The sequence below is a fragment of the Populus trichocarpa genome, chromosome 12 (assembly GCF_000002775.5).
Source record: "Populus trichocarpa isolate Nisqually-1 chromosome 12, P.trichocarpa_v4.1, whole genome shotgun sequence".
NCBI classification, from domain to species: domain Eukaryota; kingdom Viridiplantae; phylum Streptophyta; class Magnoliopsida; order Malpighiales; family Salicaceae; genus Populus; species Populus trichocarpa.
The window spans coordinates 15,422,917-15,442,040 of NC_037296.2; the positions used below are offsets into that span (position 1 = coordinate 15,422,917).

At 36.3% G+C, this 19,124-nt stretch overlaps 2 protein-coding genes across 3 annotated transcripts; both read left to right on the plus strand.

Moving 5' to 3' along the window:
- The first annotated feature begins 6,327 nt into the window (after positions 1-6,327).
- Positions 6,328-12,355, plus strand: LOC7484374 (U-box domain-containing protein 32). The gene is made up of 10 exons (XM_024582275.2): positions 6,328-6,821; positions 7,403-7,524; positions 7,774-7,895; positions 8,061-8,165; positions 8,678-8,805; positions 8,938-9,065; positions 9,612-9,761; positions 10,006-10,530; positions 11,085-11,828; positions 11,999-12,355. Exons 1-10 carry the CDS (start codon positions 6,641-6,643, stop codon positions 12,179-12,181), a joined length of 2,388 nt encoding a protein of 795 aa, XP_024438043.1. The 5' UTR covers positions 6,328-6,640; the 3' UTR covers positions 12,182-12,355.
- A 1,702-nt stretch (positions 12,356-14,057) lies between these two features.
- LOC18103947 (uncharacterized) lies at positions 14,058-19,004 on the plus strand. 2 transcript variants are annotated; one of them, XM_006377000.3, is made up of 10 exons: positions 14,058-14,245; positions 14,735-14,927; positions 15,073-15,209; positions 15,433-15,477; positions 15,560-15,613; positions 15,803-15,907; positions 16,014-16,217; positions 16,376-16,461; positions 17,274-18,280; positions 18,416-19,004. In XM_006377000.3, exons 2-10 carry the CDS (start codon positions 14,747-14,749, stop codon positions 18,655-18,657), a joined length of 2,061 nt encoding a protein of 686 aa, XP_006377062.2. In that variant the 5' UTR covers positions 14,058-14,245; positions 14,735-14,746; the 3' UTR covers positions 18,658-19,004. The 2 variants fall into 2 exon arrangements, with proteins under 2 accessions (XP_006377062.2, XP_052301987.1); XM_052446027.1 differs by having other exon boundaries at positions 14,059-14,245; positions 17,274-19,004.
- The last annotated feature ends 120 nt before the right edge of the window (positions 19,005-19,124 follow it).

The following is a 19,124-nucleotide window of genomic DNA, read 5'->3' on the forward strand; positions in this document are numbered from 1 at the left end:
TTCTCTATTCAATTAGTTTTGAGGAAATTTCTTCTCTGCTAACACACCCAAATAAAGGATATGTTCTGCTTTTCTTATGCTCAATGCTATTTAAGACACTTGCATGAAATAGTGTTTTTGTTATTCCTATTTCTGAACACGTTGAAAGAGATCACCAAAATGATTACTATCAAGAATCAACCACTACATGATATTTTGACGAAACAGAGTACATCTTGCAAAACTTGCTCGCAACATCCTCAGATTTGTACCTCACGTGGTCCAAAAACTGAAAGTGCAAGTGCCTCCATCTCTTGTTGATCCCCAAGGAGCCCAACACTGCCGAAAAGCTCACAGAAAAACCAAAAAGAAAATGTCAACCTGGACATGCTTGGGGGGGGGGGGGGGGGGGGGTGTTCTCCAACAAGTTGATTGACAGAAAAATCGAGAGATTCCAGTGATCCCACTGCACCGATTTTCTTGGGGATCCTTTCAGTGAAATGATTGTGTGACAAATTCAATGATTGCAAGGCTATCAGGAGCGCCACTTCTTCTGGGACTTCCCCTGACAAATTATTGCTAGAAAGGTCTACGCTTCTTACAATATTCAGAATGCTGCCATAAGCTACCGTGTTTCCTTTCGACACAAGCAATGCATTATCATAAAAGTTATGAGCACATATTGGTATGCTTCCACGGAGCATATTGTGAGAAAGATCCAAGATTCGTAAATTAGCTAGACTGCAGAGTTCTTTGGGGATGGAAGACTCGAAATTATACCAATCTCCAACCAACAATTGGTAAGAAATCGAAAAATAAAATTGAAAACGGCTGTTGTTTGATTAGTTCAAGTGCTGCTGCTTTGGGCTGTTGTTAGTGTGTCGATCGTGAGTATCCATACTAGACCGTCCAAGTTTGACATCATGCACGTACGGATCCCTTGATAATGATACTCGCAGTGTTGTTCATAGCACTTCAAGGTTAAGAGACCACATAGAAAGGAAAAGTTTTGCTGGGAGCAAGACTATCAACTTGAAGCTTAATTCTGCCATGCACACGGCATACTCGGTTGCTTCAGTCATATTGTATCAAATGTTCAAAGACATCAGAAAAGATCAATCTTCTTGTGGCTCTTAGTATACATCGAGAGATATATGTGAATTTCTGAATCTTCTTGACTTGTTTCCGATAATATCAAAGCCAATGCATAAGTTAAATTAATACAACTACTATATATATATAGGCTCCAGTTTGTTAATGCTTTTGTTGTGGTCGTTTTGTTAATCAGGCAAACAAAGAGAAAGCACATAGGTATTGTTGGAATAAGGAGCCAAATACTTACCAAAAGGTCACTACAAATCCAAGTGCCATGCTCACATAAAATCCACCACTTCCTTGTGCTCCTGTCCTTCTCTGCTTTCAAGTTTAGGTGTTACTTCAATTGCAGTGCATTTCTCTCCAAGTGCCGATAAAACTTGATGCATCAAGGCTCTGTAATTGAGTGCTTAAAGGGATTTTTCCAGTCAAGTTATTGTTGAACAAGTTCAAGTGATTCAAAAATGTCAATCTTGACATGCTTGGAGGGGTTTCACCTACAAGTACTACATGCTAATAAAAGGAAAAAAAAGAGAGAGATAAGTGTTGAACACATGGAGAGAGATCACCAAGATTATGGTTTGTCGAAAACTAAAGGCACTACCTTACTGAAACGAGGGTTGATCTTGAGATAAGCTTGAAGCAGATTTTCTTGTAACATGACACTTCAAGGATTAATATGACGTCTAGCAAAACTTGTGTACAACTTCCTCAAATTTGCACCTCAAGCTCTCCAAAAAGTGAAAGTACATGTATTCTGCTTTCATCTCCTTTTAATCACCAAGAAGCCAAATGTTAACAAAAAGCTAACCAAAAATCCAAGTTCCATGCTCACATACACCCCATTCAACTCCTTGTTCCCTTGTCCTTCTCCACCTTCTTTTGCAGATGTTTCATTAACGACAGTGCAGTTCTCTTCTAGTGGGGCTCCCCAAAGTGCGTTGCCAAGAAAACTGGATGCATCAAAGCTCTGTAATTGAGTGCTTGAAGGAATTTTTCCTTTCAAGTTTTTGTAGGAGAGGTTCAAGTAATTCAAAAATGTCAATCTTGACGTGCTTGATGGGATTTCACCTACAAGTTGGTTCACAGAAAAATCAAGAGATTCTAGTGATCCCATAGCACCGATATTCTCAGGGATTATTCTATGGAAATGATTGTGTGACAAATTCAATGACTGCAATATTATAAGGCTCGTCACTTCTTCTGGAATTTCTCCAGATAAATTATTGCTGGAGAGGTCCATGCTTCTTACAATATTCAGAATGGTGCCATATTTGACTATTTTTCTTTCATCACAAGCGCAGCATTCTCATAAAAGCCCCCCATCGATATAGTATATGATATGCCGTTGGATGAATGTTCACTCATTGTAGTCATGGCACTGAAGTTATTAATGCATCTCGGTATGTTTTCGGAGAGCTTGTTGTGAGCAAGGTCTAAGATTTGTAAAGAAGCTAGTCTGCAGATTTCTTCAGGGATGGAACCATTGAAGTTATTTGAACGGAGGATAATAACCTTCGTCTTAGAAAGACTTTCTCCAATCCATGTTGGAATATTTCCTGCTAAATGATTTTCAGCCAAGTGAAGAAACTCCAAGTTTGTACAATTTTCAAGTGACAAAGGTATTTGTCCAGAGATGCTGTTGTTCTCAAGGTGCAAGGATTGAAGAAACCGTAAAGTTCCAATAGAATTTGGAATATCACCTGTAAGCCTGTTGTTGCCTAGGTTCACTGCAACTAAATTTTGCCACTGCCTCTAACAATCTGGTATCTCTCCATACAAAAGATTATCTCCAAGATAAAGAAACTGCAGTATCATTGACTCGTTCATTTTATCTCACAAAAAATGAGAAATAGAGCCTGATAGAGAATTGTTGGAAGATCTAGTGCAGCAACATTAGAGGGAACACGAGGTAATGGACCTTCGATGCGATTCGAACTTAGGTCAATGAGAGTGGAACCCTTGACAAACTCAAAAGCAACCCCAGCTGGTACAATTGTTCCGCGGATTTGGTTGTGAGAGAAATTTAAATGAATACATTGGTAAGACAAATTCCAAAACCAATTGGGAATGGTATCAGGAATTTTCGAGTCTGAAATATCCAGACACCAAAACTTCTTTTGTGATCGAAGCCACGGGGGAATCATGGGCCTAAATGCCAAGCCAGTCCTATAACTTCTAGCTGGAAAGGAGGAACCCAATCAGGACTAACGTTTAACGTTAGTTGGTTTCTAGTTGCATCAAGCTCCCTCGATTTTGTGAGATTCGCAAAGGAATCTTCAGAAACAACACCTTCAAACAGATTAGAAGGAAGCTGTAATATTTTCAAATTTTCAAGATGTCCAAGAAATGCAGGAGAGATCCATTCAATTTGTTAAAAGAAAGGTCCAAAACTCTCAGGGATGAAAGATCTCCCAAGGACTCTGGGAGTGGACCTGGAATTGAATTAGCACTTAGATGGAGTGTGACTAGACTTTTGAGTTGCCCAAGTCGACTGTTCAAATGACCAGAAAGTTGACAACCGATCAAATCCAGAAATTCCAAACGACTGCACATCCTGACAAGATATCTAAGACTCTGGATATGTTTTGAGCCGATGAAACATGTAGAAAATCAACGGATCTTAAGTTGCAAAGGCTTCCTAACGATGTTGGAATCCCCCCTTCAAGGTTGTTGTTTGACAGGTCCAAGTTAACTGCGGAAGTCAGGTTCCAAATTGAATTTGAGATTGTGCCTTGGAAATTGTTTAAGCCGAGGTTGAGGAACTGAAGATGGCTAAAACTATACAACCAGTTGTGTATTGAAGAATTGAAATAGTTCCCTGATAGATCGAGGTCATAGGTCATATTTTGATAGGCCCTCGGTTATGTTTTTAGCATTTCAATATCAGGGCTCAACAAGTGATTGTGAAGCAACTTTTGGAGCCCTGAAGAAACCGATGACAATTTCATTACATGTCTCCCTACAGGTTGGGATTCTATGGAAATTTAGGTTCCCCGGATTTTTTTTCTTTTGTCTTACACAAACAAATACATAAAAACAGAATTCAGACCAAGTTTAATTGCTGAAAACTTCCAACTCGCAAGCTTCTCTCCATCTTACAACTTCTGCCTCGGTTTCTTTTATTTCTCCCAGAAGTTCCTCAACCTTATTGTGAAAAACACAAGAAGAATTGAAGTCAACAGGGGAAAGAGCTTGCTTTATGAATGCACATAAAAGAGTCATTCCATCTCAACCAAACCAATGATTAATTACATTTTGAGCTAGCACCCTCTCGTCTTCCAAATCTTTTATGCATAATGTAGTTTCTACAATTTCTTGAGCTTGTTTTTGCGCAAGGCTTTGTAATCGCTCAGTGTCTGGCCTGACATGTAAAAACCAATTTGTGTTCCCATGCAAGCAAAATCAAGCATGTTTATAAGCATAAAGTGGTTTAAGAAAAATGCAGTCGTGTGGCCATTTTTTTCTCCACCTAAGTTTCACCATTTCCATCCATTTAGGCATGTTGGAAAATTTGTTTTAAGCCTATGGTTATTGGATTAAAATAGGTTCCACTCTAAAACTTTATTGAAAAATTGGAGTCACGCAAGTGAACTTATGCGAAGTGGCTTTGGACTCGAGCTTTGCTTGCTCGGCTCGGGCACGGGCTCAAGACAAAACTAATGGTAATTATCAGAGTTAATCCAAGTACACTTAAACACCCTTTCACTTTTACCAAAGAATCCTTCATAGGCCTTACTGAAGGCATAGTGATTTTTAACAAGAACCCATTTTTCTCCTTACTCTCTTTTATCTCAAGCTCCAACTTATCATTCGTCTCTCTAAGAAACTTCGTTTTTTTTCAATTTTTTCCGTTGTCAAATATGCTTCACCAATCCTTTTCACAAACCCATCTTCTTTTTCCTTGGAAGAGGCCTCAAGTTAGTTAACTTGGTCACGAAAAGACTCTCTTTCCTTTGAAACCTCTTGGATGACTAAATTGAGCTGGGAGTTGTTTCTGAGTGCATCATCTCTTTCGTGCTGGAGTAGTAGGTTTTCCTCCATCAAGGAGGACTTGCTTTGAATGGTGTCAAAAGACTGTTGGAGAGATTGGAGCTGAGGGAGAAGGTCACGGTGATCAGAGAAAGTAATGTTGGTAGTGGTTGGGGAGTCAGCAGGGTCCTTGATGCAGGGCTGAGGAGGGTTTTGTGTTGCTGTTTCCATGATCCCTTGGTTTGAAGTATTTGTGTGTTGACGAGGAAGAAAAGAAAGTTTTGTTAGGGGAGGGGATTAGAGTTTTTTTTTGTTGAACGTTAAAAATTAATTTTTAAAATTAATATGTGTTTTAGTGTTTTCAAATCATTTTGATGTGCTGATATTAAAAATAATTTTTAAAAAATAAAAAAAACATTATTGGCATGTATTTTGGCACGGAAAGCTATTTGAAAAGCAACTACAACTACCCTGCCAAACACACTCTTAGAATGGTACGAGTGTACGACTGAATGACAGTTTGAGAAGAAGCCACCACGTTTCTTTTTTTTATTTTTTTATAAAATTAATATTTTTTTAATTTTTTTAATCATTTAGATATTTTAATGTATTAATATAAAAATTAATTTTTAAAAAATAATAAAAATATTATTTTAATATATTTTTAAATAAAAAATATTTCAAAAAATAAATACAACTACTCTATATTGTTATGACAAATTGGCTTAAAGCCTCTTTGAAGCTCAATTGTTAAAAAAAGCATTGCATCACATTATCGATTACAATTAAAATTATTACAAAATATATTAAAATAACTAGGTAAAGTAACCAAGTTTTTATTTTTATTCCTTAATTTTTTTTAATTATACAATTCTAGCCTTATATAATTTAATAACTTGTCAAGTTTTGTTGAGGATAGAAAAAATTCAACAACAGAAAATCAAAGTCTAAAATACATAAAAATGAGATCTGTTTTTATGGTAGATTTCAGATTTTTAAGTTTTTTTAGATTGTAATTATCAAGGAACCATGGCCCGGTAAAAAAAAAAAAACACCAACACATCGTTCACGATGAAATAGGAAAGTCAGCATCAACTCAACTGCTAGGAACTGGCATGCCCACCCTAACTTGTAAGTTTTCTCTGTCTGAACACAGAAATCTAAGGCAACACCAAGAAACTAACAAGGAGTTGAGTTGAATCTGTCATGTAAGAAATTGATTGTTTGAAAAGGTCAATGAAATAGTGAAACTGTAGGTAGACGTATATAAACAAACAAAAACCCAATTGCCAGGTAGATGTTCCACTTGTCCTCAAATCACTCATTATATTAGCTTTTGTCTTGACTTGCAGTTTAAGATTTGTAGAAACTCTTGAAAAAATACTGATGCAAGGAGAAAGAAATCATCTTCTCCGATACTTTTTCGAAAGGTTGGCAAGCTAGAATAGCTAACCCCACGTCACAAAAAGTACTCTAGAAAAGGAAAGTTTATTCCTTTTTAGCCACCCAGTTTGCGACTCGAGGAGACTGTTGATTGACTCACTCACTAGGCTCTCACCTAACAGACGGAGAAGGTGATCGGATTATACAAGGGATGGAGGGTGTTGATGGGCTCGAGGCAGAGAGAGTGTTTCATTTGGAGGAGACTATATTTGTTGCAGTTGGCAAGAATGTAGATAAGAGTAAAAGATTGCTTTTTTGGGTATTACAGAGTTTTGCAGGCAAGAAGATATGTCTCCTCTATGTTCACCGGCCTGCAAATGTTGTGTCTTTCAGTGAGTTTTCATTTTTTATTGTTTTCTTTGAATGATTTTTCATCCATTTTAATGTTGCTATTAGTTTTGATTAATTCCATGTTTGGTCCCTGAGAGAATTCAGGAAAAGGAAAGGAAAATTGAATTTTAAAGGTCATGTTTTATATATTGAAAAAGACAATTTAAAATATTAGTGATTAATCCATCCTGTGCTGTTGTTTATGCTATACAGGGATAAAATATCAGTGCTGTATAAGCTTGATGGCTGATTACTTGTTTTGAAGTCAGCAGAGCTTTCTGTTTATTTATTTATTTGTTTGCTTGCTTTTGTTTCATCACAGCTCCCAGATAACAAAGAATCCACAACGTATTGCAATCAAAGGGCATTATTTTTTTGGTCCCGATGATTTGATATTGAATTTGAATGGAATCGAATTTCCTAGGATGTGAAGCTTTTGAGAATTTCAATTAACTGGGTTTTTAAAAGGAAACCACATGCTTATGGAGATTGTAAAGAGAAATGTGTTTTCGATTTCTGCCTCTTTTAATTTTGTCGTGGATGGCCTGATGTAATTGTTTTGATCTTCTTGGGATTTATGCAGCACACAGAAAACTTGCTGTCAATAAACTAAAGGAAGATGCTGTCAAGGCATTCCAAGAACTTGAAACGAAAAAGATGCATGATGTCTTGGATCAATACCGTCTCATTCTTGCTCAAGAGGGGGTAATTTTCTGATTCTTCAGTCTTTTCTAACTAGTCACGATGGAGTGTCAGTGTCAGCTTTGGAATAGAAGTTTGAGTCCCAGACGTTAAACACTAATGCTTTGAATTGTATTAAATTGAACACAAAAAAAAAAAAAAATTACTTTATCCAAATGTGATTTAAACTCAAATGCTTTTGGAAGCCAGGCCAGGGTCAATACATATGTGGACATTCAAAACAGTTTATTGATAAACTTGGTTATATTGTAGGTAGAAGCAGACAAAGTATGGATCAAGATGGACGATATAGCTAAGGGAATTGTTGAGGTTATTGCTCAATACAACATTAGGTGGCTTGTCATGGGAGCAGCAGCTGATAAATACTATTCAAAGTATGAACTATTTAGTGCAATTACTCCTTTGTCACTATTTTCATGATGCTACAGTAATGTTAAGAAATGATGTATAGATTCTTCTTAATAAGTTTCTTCACATAGTATGGCTGATATAAAGAACTCACGCCACTCCCAGTTAATTTGAGTGTGTTTCTGTTGCAGGAAACTGGGAGAAATAAAGTCCAAGAAAGCAATAATTGTGTGCCAGCAAGCACCAACTTCCTGCCATATCTGGTTTGTTTGCAGAGGCTCTCTTATCTACACAAGGTGCTTTTGACTTTATAAAATTTCACTCTTGGTTTGTTTAGTGTGCTTATTTGAACTAGCAGACCATTTCTTTTGTTGATTCTTTGGTTGTGGTTGGTGGTCCACCGAGTTAGAACTGTGTTATAAATCTTGGGCTAGTGGGTTGTTTGGTCTGTTTTGATCAACAACTTCTAGATCACAGGATCAGACTGATCATGGTTAGAGAATCTATCCATGAGACTCATTGCATTTACATATGTACGAGCACATGATTTGAATGGCATTAACTTGGATTCTGAAATTTACTAGCAAAACCGCAATTGTAGATCTCCATAGATTCTAATTGAACGAGAATTGAACTGAATGGATAGCATTTCAGTTAAAACATAGGCATCTCATCAATGCTGTGCAATAGCCTTGCTGTGAAGGCTTGGCCAGTCTGGAGTATCTCCTCCGCTTGAATTCCTTCTGTTATTGCTATTACTTTGATTCAACCACCAATGCTGCTCATAGATGGAATGTGAAAAAAACAGGGAAGGTAGAGATTATGGATCCGAAACAGAGATTTCTCTTCCATTGCTACTGCTGAGTTCAGATTCAGATACTGAGCAATTGAGACTCTTGAGATCAGAGTCTCTTACACAACTAGATAGATCTCTCGGTAAGCTTACTGACCAACGCAGAGATTGCATTTGATGATCAAATCTATTGAGTTTGTTTCTCATGTGGAGAGCTCAAAGACTTGTTTTCTTAATGAGTGCTAGAGGAATAACTTTGTTGCAGAGCTGTACAGATGCAGAGGAAGTTGCTGGTGACTTGGAAGGAATATTGGGAAGATTTGATTATTATCCTGTTCATTCTTGTCAATCAACCAACATAATACTCAGCACTTCCAAATTGATTCCATTGTTGGCAGATGAGGTTAGAGAAACTGGTTCTCTGCTCCTTTCCTCAGCTCAAAAGTCATGAGATGTTTTTCTCTTCATCTGTGATTTTGATTTTCATGGTATGGCATGAGATCTTAATACAGTAAACCATTTTATCTCACATGTTTCCTTGCTTCCATGTGGCACTTCTGGAGCAGATATTCAGAGTAAATGGAATGCCCTCTTATATTGATTTTGTGTTTTAAGATTTATTTTGTTGGATTGGAAGATGTCCTATTCCCCAATAATCTCTCAAATACTTCATTCTTATAAAATCTTTTTTTTTTCATTAAATTTTTTTTTCTTATGTTCATATCTGTACTATGAAGAAATCAATGAGCTACCATCAGAATTGTTGAATTCCAGGAACTTTGACATGATAAGGCTGAATTTGAGGTCATCATCTTGAGGATTACACAACGAATTATCTTACAAATACATTCTACATATGCGTGTGGTCTTTATAGATGTCACTAAAGCCAATTGTTCGATTCTAGTTTAAACCACCTCATGAGGTTATAGTGCTCCATGGCTTTTGCAGGAAGAAAAAACTCAGACGCAAACAACTGAAGAAACATGTTCTAGATTGGAACAAGCAATTATGGATACTAAGGACTCAAAGCAAAAGGCTCTTGTGGAGGCAGTAAAGCGATGGAAAGAGGAAGACAATGTTATGGAGGCCAAATGCAAGGCAAAATTTTTATTTCTTTTCTTTTTTTCATCTTTTGCTATTGACTTGCTGGCGCTGTTGAGTTCATAAATTATTGTTTCAGACTTGATTACGTTCTGTACTTCTGTTTCCACTAGGAAAAGAGAAGTTCCAAATTTTAGCAAAGAATATTACTAATTAGGGTTCTATGTTTCTTTCTTGCGAATATTGGAAAATACCTTCTTCTTTTTCACAGTAACTTTGTTGCCATCCTATACTCTTACAGGCCATAGCATTAGAAAACTTATGCATTAAGGAGATTAGCCTAAGAAAAGAAATGGAGGAAGCCTTGAATAGAAGAAAGCAAGAAGTGGAAAAGAAAAAGAATCAGCGTGATGAATTTTTAAAAGAACTCCAGATGGTCCAGGAGCACAAGTTTGCACTTGAGAGCCAAATTGCAGAGTCCCAGAATACAGTGGAGGAGTTGGAGCAGAAGATCATCTCAGCTGTGCAACTCCTGATAAGTTTTAAGGAAAGGCGGGATGCAGCAATGGTGGAGTATGAAAATGCAAGACAGGAAGTTAGAAGGCTAAAAAGATCAGCTATAGCAGCAGCTGCAGGCAGCAAGTCAGAAATCCTTGAATTCTCTTTTATGGAAATCAATGAAGCAACTCACTATTTTGATCCATCCTGGAAGATCAGTGAAGGAAAATATGGAAGTGTCTACAAAGGGCTCCTTCGCCATCTCCTTGTTGCCATCAAGATGTTTCCATCTTACAGCTCTCAAAGCCTCTTGGACTTTCAAAATGGGGTAATCATGTTTTCCCATCTCTATAATACCATCAATTTATTTACACACCAGCTGAATCATTGCTTGAAACAATCAATCATGATGAGACATGTGATCAGTGATAATTGAGAGATTAAAGTTAAAGCTTGTGCAAAGAAATAAAATTAACCTTGCTAGTCTTTAATGTTTTTTAAGGTTTTCCCTCTGTTTGCCTTGAGATTATTGCTTAATCTGCTACTCCATTCGCCTATAGTTATGAAGTTTGGATATATATCTTCAATATTATTTTGAAGATCTGTTCAATTTTTATATCAGACCAGGACGAGAGCTATTGAATCTAAAATAATTTGTGAAGAAACAAATGATTGAGGGGCTAATAAATATGCATCCCACAGGTGCTTGGTTTGTAAACAGATTAGATCCTGCGAGAGCTATAGACAGATTGTCCGTGTGTTTGTGTGTGTAAAATGATTCATGGTCCAGCAATGTGAGTTACTGTAGTATGAAAATGGTAAGCCATATGAAGGAATCAGAAAACTTTTTGACCATGGATTTTCTTTTTTGTTGAATTTCAGGTAGAGATTTTTAGTAGAGTGAGGCACCCAAACCTTGTAATGCTAGTTGGAACCTGTCCAGAGTCTAGGTCGCTTGTCTACGAGTATGTCCGAAATGGAAGCCTTGAAGATAACCTTTTCTGCAAAGACAAGATGCCTCCGCTTCCATGGCAAACTCGGATACGCATTGCTGTCCAGATATGCTCTTCCCTTGTCTTCCTACACTCTAACAAGCCTTGTATCATACATGGGAATTTAAAACCATCCAAGGTCCTCCTTGATGCTAACTTTGTCAGTAAACTTACTGACTTTGGCGTGTTTTATTTGATCCCACAAAGTGAAAGCGGTTCAAACTTAACTGGAATTTGTAATAAATCCAACCCCAATTTCACCTCTTTATATATTGATCCAGAATATCTTGAGACCGGGATGCTTACTCCAGAGTCAGATGTGTACTCTTTTGGAATTATACTGTTACAGCTTTTGACTGGGAGAGCTGGTTTGGACATATTGAAAGAAGTAAAATGTGCAATAGAAAAAGATAATTTCAAAGCACTGCTGGACTGTTCTGGTGGGAATTGGCCATTTGAGGAAGCCGAACAGTTAGCTAACTTGGCCTTGAGGTGCTGTGAAAAGAACCGACTTGACAGGCCAGATCTTGTGTTAATCTTGAGAGTGCTTGAGCCAATGAAGACTTCAGGAATTGATTCAGGACCCAAGGAGCCAAGTCGGATTCCATCTCATTTTGTCTGTCCTATTCTTCAGGTAATAATCACATCCATGGGTCGGTGTTGCTGAACACGCTCCCTCTCTTTGATCACTGTAGATTTGTATTTATGCAAAAATTAAACATGAAACCTAAGCAAATCCTACTGTTCTCTTATTAGCATTTTTGTTTTTGAGTTATGACCATGGCTGTTATGTTGGATTTGCAGGAAGTCATGGATGATCCACAGATTGCCGCAGATGGTTTTACATATGAAGCAGAGGCTATTAGAGGATGGCTGAAGAGCGGGCACAACACTTCACCAATGACAAATCTTAAACTTGAGCACTGTAATCTACTCCCTAACCATGCTCTTCATCAAGCGATTCTTGAGTGGCGTCAGCATTTGTGAATTGATTGGACTCAACATTACAGGAAAGACAGAGCAATTAAACACTACACTATGCTTGTTGATAGCTATTGAAAGATTTTGATTGAAAGGCTCAACTTTTATGGACATGCCTGATGTATAGAACAAGAACACATATTGTGATATATATAGAAGTGAACTGATTGAAATGCTGAAGATGAATGCATATTTGCTTCAAGTTAGTGTATTGGTTGAGATTGAAACATCATCATACAGGCTGTTTGGGAGATAAATGAAATGATTTGCCCTCCATTTGTTAGCAATCCAAGAATTTTGAATCTTTGCAACTCATAGGAAAATTACAAAAATGCCAATAACAAGAAAAAACATCATTGCCCATTACTTTTTAAATAATGAGGTGAGGTGTGGTTAAAATTTTATTTTGCTTCAATTATAATTTTAAAAGTATTTAGTTATTTAATATATATCACGATTTTACATGGTTTTTTTTAATTGAAAATTCATTTTTAAATCTTTAAAATATTATTTACAAAAGAGTTGCAATTTATAATTTTTATTAAACTTGTGTTTTTAAATCAAATCATAACTATAAAAATGATATTGAGACCAAGTTTGCTATTAAAATGGTCAGTTTTAGTGTCAAAGGATTTTATTTGGTGAGGGAAGTTTTACTTATGTATTTTGTGCCTTGAAATTGTCTAAAAAAACTAGATTTGAGCCCAGGAAGAATATTGATTTTGAGTTGATTTTGGTTTTTCGTGTATTTTTTTAAAGCTATTTATGAGTTTCTCAAGGTGTTTAGATATTTTTTAAATGTATTGGGTCAAAAATATATTGAAAATGAATCTCTATGTCAAAAAACATAACATCTGTTTTTCCAATCACCATGATAGTTGAAATTTAGATAATACCATACAACACGTTGTTTGGCTGTTTTTTTTTTCAAAAAATAAAAGGGTGCAATTACATTAAAAAAAATTTGAGCCCGCACACGAGCCCTTCTTAGATGGGTTAGGCCTAGTGACTCCTGATTCCTTTCTGTGTTTTGTTTTTTTTTATAAAAAAATATGTATTTTTTAAAATAATTTTTTTATTTGGATTAAAATTAATACCATTTTTCTCTATTTTCTTTGTGTTTTGTATTTAACATTTTTTAAATAGTAATTTTTTTTTAATTATTTTTTTTGTATTTAGTAAGAGATTATTGTAAGTTATGTATAATTGTTCTTATGTTTTATATAATTAAACTTTATTTTTGGATGATATTTCTAATAAGTGCAACCTCATGAGATATTTTTTTTCCTTTAATTTTATTCAATTAATTTTATGTGTGTTTTTATTTCTGTTATTATTTAATTAAATAAAAAATTAATTTTAATAAACAAAATTATTAAACACAATTAGATAAATATATTATATTACGAGATCAAATATCTTAATTTATATCTGTTTTTTAATTTTATCAAATATATATTCAGTTATTATTAATAATTATTTATTTATTAATATATATAATTATTTTATTTATTTAATTAAAAGAGTGGATAAACTTTTAGATTTAACATAACTAGTTAATTATGAAAGAACAACATAGGGCTTATTGTGCTCGTCTATCACATGATGTCATCCATTCTCTCTTCCCCAAGTGTGATGGAATTTTTCACATGTCACGATCATGTCCTATGTTAATAGATAAACTTCATTTTAGTCCTCATAACTTTATTAACATTCTATTTCTACTCCTATAGTACACAAGATTTTATCATCATCCCTAGAGTTCGAAAAATTGCAACGTCTCAATCCCTTAATACCTAATGAAAAACTACTAAATATATATATATATATATATATATATATATAAAAGAAAAAAAGGTTCTATATTTGCCTCGTATATAAAATATACATGTAAAGCTGGGTTTTTTTCTTACTTCCAGTTCTCTTCCTCAAAACTCTCTCTCGCTTTTTTTTTTCTCCTCTGTTTTCTTGTTTAATCGGCCGATCATCAATTTCATCACCTTTTTTGTTCTCTCTCCCGGCGAATCCAAATCTCTCCGATCTCTCTCTCTCTTTCAACTTTTTCACTGGGTACGTCACCTTCAAGAACTCATCACAGACCGCGTAAACCATGCTATTTTTTTTAGGAAAAAAAGGGTTTTGTGTGTGTGTGTGTGTGTTTAATTTCTGTTATGCGGTTTAGCTGTTGATAAACTGAATTCTGAATTGTGGGGTCTCTTAAAAATGCAGATATAAAGCATCATTTCTTGAATTTTGTGTGATGCCCTTTTGGCTTTTATAATTTTTATGGTGATTTGGTACTGAATATATGTTGATTTTGGCTTGTTTAGCTGTAATTCTTCATTTATTTCTGCTGTAGAGTTTAATAGTCTTTCTCAGTTTGAAAAAGTTTTAATCTTTATGTGTTTCTATGGAAATTTCATTATGAATGTCATAGAAATGGAAGTGTTGTCATTGTTTATCCTTCATGTTTCTGATCTAGAGCCCATTTCCTTTTTAGTTTGGTAAATTGAGGATTTTGAATCAGTTCTTAACTCTCTCTTCTTTTTTTGTGTGCAGTTGCTGTGTTAAATGCCAGTTGTGAAACCTGTGAGCAGTATTATTGATGTGATGAGACCGGCTGAGGGGAATGAATCTTCCCTAGATACATTCATCAGGGATGCCATTGGAAAACAGCCGCTTCTTTCTATTTCAAGGCCGAATGATAACCCTGTTCAGTGGATCCAATTACTCCATGCTCTCGATCAGCCAGGTACTAGATATTGTCTAAATGAATCATAATTTCTAAGTAGTGGTTTCTTCTTGATACTGTCGGTGGGTTTTTGGGTCAAGGTTGGCATATGGCGTTGTTTGACAGTGAATCAGCTTGTTGATTTCCTTGGTTTTCATTTTTGCAGATTACCCAGGTTGGCCTTTGCTCACTCCTTTGAAGGCGCAGATGCAAAAGTGCAGCAAGTGTTCCCGAGAATTTTGTTCTTCCATTAACTATAGAAGACACTTGCGGGTTCATCATCGATTGAAAAGACTTGATAAGGTTTCATTCATTTCACTTCACAGACATGCCTGTTCTTTTATTAGTCCTGCTGCTTTAACATTTTTTGGGCGTTTTGGAACTTGTAAATCTGGTGTTCGTCATGGTCAGATGTTCAATTCCGTCAATGTTGATTTTTCCTATCAAATAGTTTGTTTATAGCTACTCTCTTTGTTAATTTACATGCAATAAATTTCTCTGAAAGATGTTTTGTTTCTCCTTGTAGGATTCTGCCAAAAATAGGGACTTGTTAGGAGCATTTTGGGATAAGGTAAAGTATTTTCCCCTTAGGAAGGTTTGGCTGAACCCATCTCTCTTTATGCAGAATTTTAGTATCTTTTAATTTTGTTCAGCTCTCTGAGGATGAGGCAAAGGAAATCTTATCATTCAAGGACGTGACTTTTGAGGTATATTCTATTCATTTCAGTTGAGTTAGTGATATTAGCTGCTGAGTGTCTTCATTTGTTCCATATTTTTATACGTTGACTAATAAACATCTGGAGTTGGAGTCTTTGCCTTTTCTTTTCAATGCAATCCATTGTCATTCTATAATTATTTTGTAAACATTTTCCCTGTTTTCTTTAATTACTTACTAGGAAGTTCCAGGGTCTTCAATTATAAGGTCATTGATGACGGTTATTCGGAAACCAGGGATCTCTTCACTTACTCAATCTTGTTGGAGAGCTGGTTCTGACCTTTTGGTAAGGGAGCATCCTCCCTTGTCATTGTTTTTCCTCTGGATTTTGTATAGTTTTCATCTGCCATATTATTTATCCTAAAAATGTGATGTATCCTCATTCATGATAGGATCTTGTCCAGGGGAGGCCCTCCAGGTTTCCTTTGTCTTCTGGGCAACTCTTCAGTACTCTTGATGATGCAAGTGAAAATACGTTTTTATGTGGAACAGCTGTATTAATACAAAAATATATTTTTGATGGAGGAGCTGGGAAGATAGGGCTTGAAACAAAGAACATAGTTGCTTGCACAAGCTTTGTGGTGGAACAGAAATTGGTATCTTTCTTTCCTTTCTTTTCATTCTTTTGGGCTCAGTTACTTCCAAAGTTCCAGTGCTTTGGTGTTGCATGCACCACAGACATTCCTTATGCACTGTTGCATTCAGAAATGTGTTGATGTACTTCGCTCTTGCATTTGTGATTCTCTGTATTCAGATTAACGCATGGCTTGCAGACCAGGATGCAGAAGCTTTGAGGTGCCAAAAGTTGCTCGTGGAGGAGGAGGAAGCTGCACAAAGAAGGTGCAACCTAAGTTCACACTTATACCTTGAACTTATGATGCTGCTTTATGTTGTATCTTATATTGCGAGTATAGTTTGCTCTTGAACTTGTTTATCTTTGATAGTTATTAGAATCTTTTCATATCCAAGGATCCATCGATGATATCATACAGGAAAGAAAAAATTAAGATGGAAGGCAAGAATTAAGATAATCAGAAAAAAAGTTCAGGAGGAGATTTGTTTTGCTCTTTCTTGTTAGGTTTTTATGATCATTTGAGAGTCAATGAAGCATTCCTTGTGATTATTCTCTTGTTTTGATTGTTTGAGCCTTTGTGATCCTACTCTCAATGAACTTGACATTTGTGGTTGGAGCTGCTCATGGTTTAATCTTCAAGGAAATTACACGATTCATTATTTCAAGTAAAAGAATATCAAACGGCCCCACTGTAAAAAACACAGCATAAAGTAGAGACAGACACTGATAAGAGCTCTTTTGTCTCATCAGGATTTTTATTTGCTCGGATCTGCTGTTTTCTTAGTTTCTATTAAGCTCTCAAACCTATCTCCTGAAAATTGGACTATCCATTGAACTGTTATGGAACCAGTTTAAGATTAGTTGTTCAACCATTAGGGTGTTGCTCAGATATTACACCACCTAATATCTTCCTCAGTACTACCTGAATTCTTAAAACAAACCTCTTCAGTGCATTAGAATTATAGATGTTCCATTAGCCAGAACTTTTTTGTGTTTTACTGTGGGGCTCGAAAAACTTGACTCTTGAATTTGCTTTCCCTAAACATATTTTATTCATTTTATTTCCTAAATTTTGAAGGCAAGTTGAACTCCTGGAAAGGAAGAGGCAGAAAAAACTGAGGCTCAAAGAACAGAAAGAGAAGGAGCAAAGGCTAGATGATAAGGTTGATGATAAGGAGTGTATTGAGGACACACTGGAGGCTGTGCCTCAAGCTGAACAATCCTGTCCTTTGGCTATATCTGATTCTGATACGCTTGGTTCAGAGATTCTGCCAGATGATGTTCCCTCATCTCTTGAACCCTTACAACTACCAAGAACAGATGAAGATTTTGATTTGGAAAATCAGATGGGATGCGGTGGTGGACGGTCAATGTTACAAGGAAAGAGTCATATGCATATTGTTGTTGCTCGATGGCATGGTCCTTTAAAATCACAGCGGAATCATCTGTCATATGGTTTCCATGCTAATCAAAATTCTCACGCCCCAAAACCTGGCACCATACAGAAGCATGGAAATCTAAGGGATTTTAAGCCTGGACCTGTAATGAATGGCAACAGAAAATGGAGCCGAAAACCTAAACCAGAATATAATGGGGAGAGTTTGAAAGCTAGAGTGCAAAAGGAAGTAGTAACCGTACTGGATCATGATAAGAAGGGGGAGGTTCTGATTGGTTCTATATCTGTCACCCTTGGAGATTGTAGCCATGATGAAGGTAACAATTTGGATGGAGCCCGAGCTGATTACCTGGTAGAGCATGAAATTCTAAAGAAGAAAAATGTGCAGGAGAAGCACAACAGACCTGATTCAGTTCAATGTGGCACAAATCGTTCAACAGTAAAGCTTTGGAGGCCTGTTAGTCGGAATGGATCGAAAGATCTAATGCTAGTTGAAAATGGCAGTAGAGAATGCCAACACGACAACATTGATGGGAAGGGTGAGGATCAGAACTTCAATGACAGCTCTCCAAGATCATGTGCCATGGACAATACTTTTGGTGGGATGGAAAATGGTTCTCTACCTGGAGGGCTTCTTCCAGGAGTCTTGCAGTTTACAAGCCATGAAGCAAGGGCTTTTCTTGCAGAGAGTAAGTTCATATTTGTTTGCACTTGCACTTGTATAGTCCTTTTCCCACCGTATTGTGTCATCATTCTGCTCTTATATGTTCATAGCTTAATTTGCTTGGCCTCTCTCAATCTGATTGGCTATATATCTCCTGTAGGGTGGAAGGAGGCCATTGCTGCTGAACATGTGAAATTGGCTCTATCCCCAGACTATCAAATTGCTACAAATCATTCATCGGATACAAGTAAGCACAACGATATCAGCAGTGCAGAAAATCAGTTGTTTAATGTGGAGGCACAGGAGTCTTCAACTTCTGGAGCTGGTAGAGCCAAGTATAAAACAAAGCCTGATAATGGTGTCAAGTTAAAGTATATACCGAAACAAAGAACGATCATTTAATATAAGATGGAGAAGAGAAAGGGATAATTTTATTTTATGGATGTGCACAGTATTATCATTGTTGCATTCTTAGCAGAGGTTCCAGTTTTACCGATGGTCTTCTGTCAGAAAGTTGAAGAAAGGTTTCGCCCTTTTGCTATTCCGCCATTTTTTTTTCCTGTCATAGAAAACTAAACTTAGGTATTTTTGGATTAATAGTCCAAATTTTTGTGTAATAAATTTTGTTTTCTTGGCTTTGCTTCGTTCCTCCTTGTGGGGTTCCTTTTTGGTGGCTGGGGCAACCATTCCTCAGAAAATGGAGCCTAAATGTGGACTTGCGAATGTAGCTATGTATTCATTTTTGGCCATTGTTCATTAGTTGATATAGACTGATCTAGGTAGGTAATTTTTTTTTTATTATTAACGTGGTGTAGGTAATTCTTCTGATCTAGGTGATAGGTGATTCTTGACGCATAACATCTTGAAAC